Raw genomic sequence first — 7927 nt, 5'->3', positions numbered from 1 at the left:
AACGGTCCACGCCCAACCCTTTTCCGTTAAAAATTTCATAGTTTAATGTATAGTTTATAAGTTTAATTTAATGTATATATATTTTCAATGTTTAATTGTATAGTTTTAAGTTGTTTTTTTCTCGAATGAGTTTTACTCCGTGACACTACGGTTTCTCTTTCAAAATAAAAATTTTTAAATACAAATTTCATCCCTCTTATTTCATACAACTTAGGCAAACATTTTTTCAGGTTAAGGGGATGTGACCCCCAACGCGTGGGACCGACCGCGTGCGCGTGTTTAAATTTCCCGCGTGCGCGTGTAGGAATAAGTTCGCGTGCGATTTAAAGAAAAAACACATAAATTCAATCAAAAAACTTTATTAAAAATCTCTTATACATAAATTCCGATATCATTTTATCGTTCAAATTCTTATCTTTTACAAATTTTAAGCAAATATTATACATTTTAATACCTCAGCATCTATACAGAGAAAAATATACGCAAAATCCGCCACATGTCCGACTAGAATTTCCTTGAAGTTGTTTAGAAATAAAAGTTACGGTAACGCTGTTTTTTTCTACAAAATCGTTGAATTGAAACATGTCCGGTGGGTTTCCGAAACTATCGAAGAACTCGGTATTTTTGTTACTAGAAAAGTAAATAACAGTCCAATGCTCACCTTCAGTTTCTGAAGAGCCAGTATTTACAATATACAGTGAAGGGAAAAACTTTACTTTCTCGGGTAGCAGGTCGGCTGCAAAAACACCTCGAAACAGACCTTTGGTGAATTTATCCCTTTGCATAATTTTAGTTAATTGCGTAGTGTTCATAGATTTTTTTAATTGTAATCGTAAATAACTGTTCTATTCTTATCAATCTCAACCAATTTCTGAAACTCAGAGTAATATAAAACTGTGATAGTCTTGGGCAAGTCCTTGGCGAATTTTAATTCCAATCGCAAGTTACCATTCCTTATCAATTGAAATTGAGAAGTTGTACTACTGAGGTCGGCACTTAAATCAAAAGCAAATATGCAATTCCCATTGGGGAATTCCTCCCGTGAAATGTAGTTTCTCTCGTCCAATAACCATTGAGAGGTTTGAGTAAAAAGATTAGTATAAGATCTCATATATTGACCACCAGAAAAGTTTGGGGTAAGAGGTTTATGAGGAACGCTAGCTCCGTCAAGGTACAAGGCGATATGATTTAAATCATAAGGTTGAAAATTGAAGGGTGACTTTCCGTAATCACCCAAATATGCATTTTGATCAACAAGAGCGAAAAGAACTTTTTTGGGTAGTTGACCCATGAATAAATTATCTCTAACACATATTTTTGTACCACTGTTAATTGAGAATGAGTTACATTCTATGCGAATAATCGGGTATTTCATGGTTGCCAGTTCTCAACATTTAGCGTGGGCGATTAACACTTCCGATGGTAATTTTACTTTACGAACGTACAGGGATGCTAACTCGTAAACCACTTTCCATTTAACTGCACCGTCTGCATGCACGCAAAATTCGTTTGGACTTTTAACAAACTTGAATTTTAGATCCGTTAAATTTGGGAAGTATCGAGGTTGTTGACAAAGATCCAAGTGTACAGTTCCTACCATATCTATTGTTCCTTTTCTAGCAAAGGCCGCTCGTGTTTTAAACCCTTCGTTATCGTCCAAAACGTCAAATTTTCCGGCAGTGTCTTTGTAAAACATGGAACTAGTAAGAAAACTAGTTTTGGCGGGTCCTCCGAATGTCACCGCCGTTTGAAACATGGCCTTGTAAGGGTAGTTTTGCGGCGATGGTGTGACCGATCTCTCTTGAGCCGAAAGGTGTACTTTGCTGAAAAGACTATGCAGGAAATTATTTACCGGTCCAACTTTATCAGCAGCGGCCGGAATTGTGGTCCCATCGGCCGGGTTGACAATCCTAACTTGAATATGTAGTAAAGTCTTGGACAAGTCCAAATACTCGTCGGAACTACCAGCTACGGTAAACGTGATTGTCGAATTTTCGTTAATGTTAGAGATGGGGCTGTATTCGACCCATTCTCCACTCAGAATACTGGTATTGGTAAGAGGTACGTCGAAAAGTTCGACTTCGCTACTGATTGACCCATGCGAACCGGGATGGACATGTGTCATTATATTTTTTTAGGTAAAAATATCTGGATGATTAAAGGATGTTGCTTTCCTCTTTCTTGCCGAGACTGAACTGACGAGTGAACTAGACCTACGTCTCCTTTTATTACCATTCCCCGTCATTTTTCGGATTTCTTCTGCCGCACTAAGGGCGACGTCTTTAGCCGCGGCTTTTCCATGAGATTTTACAGATGCTTTTAAGGGAATCCCGCTAGCTACGTCCGTCACGACCTTTGCACCTGTGTTCAAAAACTTTTTACCTAGGTAACTGGCACCCCTTTTCAGTAGAGGTATTGCCCGGCGGAAGGCCGATGAAATGAAGTTTCCCAATCCGTATCCGTGTTGCACCGGAAGTCCCCTGTATACCGCTAAAGAATTACCAATTTGAGAATGAAAGTGTTTATAATAATAAAATTTTCTACCATGTCCGATCTGGTTTAGAAAGTGTTGATCGTAGTCCGATTGGTTAAAGGACATATTCGATTTGACGACGTTCTTCATCTAAAACTTCAAGTGTAAATGACACGAGGACCTGTTTTACCTTCTAATTTATAATGGTGACCACATTCTACTTGGTCTAAAATGTAGAGTAACGTGAACTCTTCCTCTCACGAAATCTATGGGGGTACCAAGCTCACTCATTATGTTAATTTCAATTGACTGGAAAGTATTGCAGGCGATTGGGAGGTAGTGCGGTCTAGGGAAATCTTTGTCTACCGTTTCTCCGTCATTACCCTGCACGCTAACGATTCTTAGTAGAGGTATGTGCACATCTCCCACGGGTCTAGACTCGACCACGTCGCTATAAACAAAGAGTGAATGAAGTCCCGCGTCGAGGTCAAAGGGGTACGTGGCTATGGTAGACTGGGAAAAAGTCGTTGATTCCGTGGAATCTTTCTAAAATCCGAGAATAACAGCTAACTCCCCCGGTATAGTTAACAAATAATCCTCTTTGAGAGAAATTTGTACTCGTCGTATGCGTTTTATGTAACTAAAAGAATACTTGAGCTGGGCGGGAATTGAAGGTTCACGCGTAATAACGCCCGCCACGTCATCCTCGACGTAGTTAAGTTGCTCGATAAGATCCTGGATATTACCATAATATCCAGCGGGTAACTCTATAATTGTAGAATATACTACTCTACCATTACTCACGAGTATAAGCGAGCATGTCTTACTCAAATTATCCCAAGTGTGCGGGTAGCTAATTTCCGCTAAGCCTACTTCGTAAAACCCCTGTAATTTTACGGGTTCGGGGAGGTACGTCCTGAATTTACTTCTCGTATCACCTCATCGACGAGTCCGAAGGTAAAGTGATGTAAAAGCTCATACTATATCTATTTCCTGAACCCAACTGTCAAAAGACGGAGAGTATCCTTTCCAACGTACTAGCTTCTCTAGCGTCCCGTCGGGTCTGCGGCGTTTCCTCAAGATCTTTTCTATTTTAAACACACTAGAATTTAGGTCTTTACCCACTTTCTGTAATTGTTCCTTGTAAAAAATACCAGTAATTGGTTCCTTATTCAAATCCTGGATCCTATACACCGGTGGACTACGAGGTAATCTCTCCACCACTTTGAAAAGTTCTTCCGACCAAGTGGGCAAGTAACCTTTCTCGAAAATATTCTTATGTTTACTTATCCGGACTACGTCACCAATATCGAAAGGATACTTTAATGGTGGGGAGAAGTCTATATCGCCGTAAAGGTTTTCCCATACCCGCCTCGATGTTTCGGGTGTGACTTCAACAGGTTTACACTTTATGGATCGATGATAATTGTTATTATAAGCTTGAACCATGTCTTTAAGAGCGTCAATGTACTTATAGGTATTGTTTTCCGTGAAATACCGATACATGCGACTTTTTAGAGTTCTGTTGAACCTTTAAACTATCGTAGCTTTCTGTTCGGAATCCGGGGCAAAGAACTCAATCCCCTTCTTTTCAACTCTCTCTGAACATCCCTGCATATGAACTCATTACCGTGGTCACTTTGCACTCGCTTCGGCGAGCGACCAGACTCGAGAATATCCTTAAAAGCCCTAAGGATGGTTGGTCCCTTCTTGTCCTTGGTAGCCACCACAAAGGCGTATTTACTGAAAACGTCAATGCAGCACAGGAGGTATCTGAACCCTTTATTGTGACGAGTTAGGTTCTTCAAATCAGCTAAATCAATCTGCCACTGCTCATCGATCCAATAAACTATTGTCCTATTTCTCTTAAAGTTTTTTCTAGCATTCCTGTGTAATGTATACGTATCTTGGGTTTTTAAACATGACTCCACGTCTTTTACCGTAACCTTTAACCCAACCTCTTTAGCCGCTCGGTATAATCCGAGAACACTTCCATATGAACCCGGATCAGAAACGTTAGAATAAATCTCTTTTAGTCTATCCATTAAGGGTGCAGTTGGTTACACTATGATAATGCCTGAAGAGAAAATCGCTAACCTCTATAATTACGAATATGGCAATTACTAAAACCACAGTTAAAATTTTAGGTGATTTATAAAATGTGTCTACTAGGTTGGCTAACACCACAAAAGTACCCACCTGATTATCACAACCTTCCATATCGGAATACATAAAATGAATGAAACGTGGAATGTAAATGAAACGTATTTTATTAAAAACAAGTGTTACAAGTTTATCCAATTCCCGAAACCTTCACCAGTCTGAGTGGGGAAATAATAGTCCTCCTTCTCCGCTTCTTCTTTCTCCACTTTTTCTTTCTTCGCTTCACTTTTTTCAGGCGGAGGTAGGTCTGTTTTTCTAATTTTAATTAATGTTCTTGGTACATTAGCCGTATACAAAAGTTGGTAAAACTGTGAGGCACCAATGACGGACGACTGTTTTTTAGAACTCTTCGCGGTATAAGCTAATAAATCAATTATATTTGAACCGATGATTTTACGGTTCTCATATATTAACTCTCCGGCGTGTCTCCATCTTATTTTTGATATACGGTCAATCCATTTGTACAAGTTCAAACAATCAGCTGCGCTATAGGAAGGAACCGAAGAGACGATTTCAGAACTCCAATTCCGGTTTTTCGCTGGTTTTACTTTCGTCCTCTTCGCCGTTTTACTAATTACCCTCGATAGTACGTGATTATATCTTAATAATTTATCGGTATCGTTTTATTTAGCATCGTTTATGATGGATTTCAACTTATCCTCCTTATCCAACTCCATTGAAGTGTCGACTTTTAAACCGCTATTTGAATTTAACCTATTATACGTTTCTTCGGAAATTAATAACATTTTTCGCGCCATTTTTACTTTATAGCTCGACTTATAGCCGCACCTGCTACTGAACTAATGATAGATAGTAACGGTCCGAGAAGTAAAGGGATGAAACCTCCGTTCCAACGTGGAAGCCAAGGCTTAACGCCACGTGGGGGGCGGATATACCGACAATGATAAACAGTTTTTCTACGGGACTGACCAAGGCTTAAGGCCTAGTCATTTCTAGTCGAGTCCCTGTTCGGGCGCCATTTATGCTAAGACCATTAAACACAGATGGACTAGAATGATAAGCTAAAACCCCTATCTTCAAACTTCAGCGCGTATTGTCGCCCCTAGCGGGAGACTCCCGAAACCTTTCAAGGCATCTATGTGACCTTCATTATGTTGACGTTTGCTAATTACCCAATAATTTGCCGCATTTTCCAATATATGGCTGAAATAACTAGACGCCTTTTCTAAAATATTGATGTTGACGTTTGCTAATTACCCAATAATTGCCTCCTTTTCCAAAATATGGCTGAAATAACTAGACGGCTTTTCTAAAATATTGATGTTGACATTTGCTAATTACCCAATAACTTGCCTCCTTTTCCAAAATATGGCTGAAATAACTAGACGGCTTTTCTAAAATATTGATGTTGACATTTTCTAATTACCCAATAACTTGCCTCCTTTTCCAAAATATGGCTGAAATAACTAGACGGCTTTTCTAAAATATTGATGTTGACGTTTGCTAATTACCCATTAATTTGCCGCCTTTTCCAAAATATGGCTGAAATAACTAGACGGCTTTTCTAAAATATTGATGTTGACATTTGCTAATTACCCAATAATTTGTCGCCTTTTCCAAAATATTGCTGAAATAACTATACGCCTTTTCTAAAATATAGTTGCAACAGCTAGAATCCTTTTCTAAAAGATTAATGTTGACGTTTGGTACCTTCCCAATAATTTGTCGCTTTTCCCAAAATATAGTTGCAAAAACTAGACTCTTTTTCTGAAATATTGATGTTGATATTTGCTGATTTCCCAATAATTTGACACCTTTTCCAAAACATAGTTGCAATAACTTGACGCCTTTTATTTGAAAATTTTGTTCCAAAAAATCTAATTCCCCAAGGATTTGACACATTTTCCAAAATAAATTCAAAAATAATTTGACGGCATTTACCAAAATTTACCGTTATCAATTATCGGATTCCCAAAAAATTCAACGACTTCCCCAAAACATAGCAGTTTTTCTAGCATTATATTTCCGTCCTTTTATCAGAAATGAACGGTTTCCGTAAGCTTAAACAATTCCATAGCTATAACTCCGGCGCGAGTACGTCAATTTTTCACAGTCGCTCCCGGCTTATTTTGCAGAATGCGTTAAGCGGATAGCGACTTCAATGGCGGTAAGTGCATGGATTTTAAAATTTTCCAAAAATTTTTTCACTAACTTGCGGCGGCCAAATAATTTTTTAACTATTTTTTTCGGACTCCTCAGGGTCCAATAAATTAGAAACCATTGTTAGTTGAGTGGGTCACGTAAAGTGCAATCCTACCAAAATAACTAAGGGATAACGACCCCGCAACTTAACTTCGTTTATACAAAACTCCGTCTTAGGAGAACGTTAATCAAACAAGGCTCCCAAGAGGACCATTACAATTTTTGCGCCACATCTCGTATATTATAGCGAAATCGATACCTGGCATTTTCCAAAATATATTTAAAATTATTTTTCAAATTACTAATGGTGATATGAAAATTAACACATTTTTACTTGAATCGTCTTATCATACATAACTAAATATCCACGCCAAAAACGGACCTTTTCGCCGCAAAGTGGAAACACTGGCGACATTTCGTATATTTTAGCGAAATCAACACCTGGCATTTTCCAAAATATATTTAAAATTATATTTCAAACTACTATTTAAAATATTATTTTTTCATATTATTTAAAATAAATAATTTATATAATTTAAAATAATCTTTTGTAATTGAATTAAATAGCTCAAAATAAATATAAATTTTTAACCAAAATTTCAAGTAAGGCTCGAACGCGCGAGTCTGGGTTTTAAAACAATCCAAGAGGAAAAATTTGTCGAGCGTTTCACCAACTGGGCTACGACTACCTCTGCGATTTCCCTTCTGTTTGCGTACTGTATACATATTGTAAAGCTAGAGTTGACTGACAGCTGAGGGTGAAAATTAAGGCGGGGTTTTCGACGCCGTCCAATAAGCGGTGTGACGAAAACGAAACGAAGGAGGAGTTAAACTCTCGTATATGCTCCCCATAAATTTTTTCGCCATCTACCGATGGGCGCAAAAATTTAAAAGAGAGAACTACTCTCGACCGAAGCCAACCGTAACTAACTCTAACTTGCAAAAATATCGCAGTAAAAAAAAGGGAGGAGGAGCATGGAGGCAAGAGCCCTGCCAGGACCAAGGAGCGGAAGCTCCAAGGATCTGGCAGCCATGCTACAATATTCTTATTTACTTTCGAAAAGAAGAGATTAGCAATAAAATTAATAATTTTATTTAAATTCTTCCTCTGTAGTACAGGGAAATTAG

General features: G+C 38.2%; 2 protein-coding genes across 2 annotated transcripts; both read right to left on the bottom strand.

The window, feature by feature from the left end:
* Positions 1 to 820: 820 nt before the first annotated feature.
* Positions 821 to 1375, bottom strand: LOC149707780 (uncharacterized protein F54H12.2-like). The gene has a single exon (XM_089865036.1). The coding sequence runs from the start codon at positions 1373 to 1375 to the stop codon at positions 821 to 823; it is 555 nt and encodes a 184-aa protein (XP_089721162.1).
* A 12-nt stretch (positions 1376 to 1387) lies between these two features.
* LOC149707779 (uncharacterized protein F54H12.2-like) lies at positions 1388 to 2125 on the bottom strand. The gene has a single exon (XM_089865035.1). The coding sequence runs from the start codon at positions 2123 to 2125 to the stop codon at positions 1388 to 1390; it is 738 nt and encodes a 245-aa protein (XP_089721161.1).
* Positions 2126 to 7927: the final 5802 nt, after the last annotated feature.

Source organism: Phalangium opilio, unplaced genomic scaffold (assembly GCF_054372755.1).
Source record: "Phalangium opilio isolate 3A_F unplaced genomic scaffold, DU_Popi_V2 ptg000013l_1, whole genome shotgun sequence".
Classification (NCBI taxonomy): domain Eukaryota; kingdom Metazoa; phylum Arthropoda; class Arachnida; order Opiliones; family Phalangiidae; genus Phalangium; species Phalangium opilio.
The sequence above is the reverse complement of the archived record's forward strand: the minus strand, read 5'-3'. Positions and strand labels throughout refer to the sequence as shown.

What these genes read in the sequence shown, in the direction of transcription:
- LOC149707780 (XM_089865036.1), bottom strand. Translation starts at nt 1,375, where the DNA reads ATGAAATACCCGATTATTCGCATAGAATGTAACTCATTCTCAATTAAC.
- LOC149707779 (XM_089865035.1), bottom strand. Translation starts at nt 2,125, where the DNA reads ATGACACATGTCCATCCCGGTTCGCATGGGTCAATCAGTAGCGAAGTC.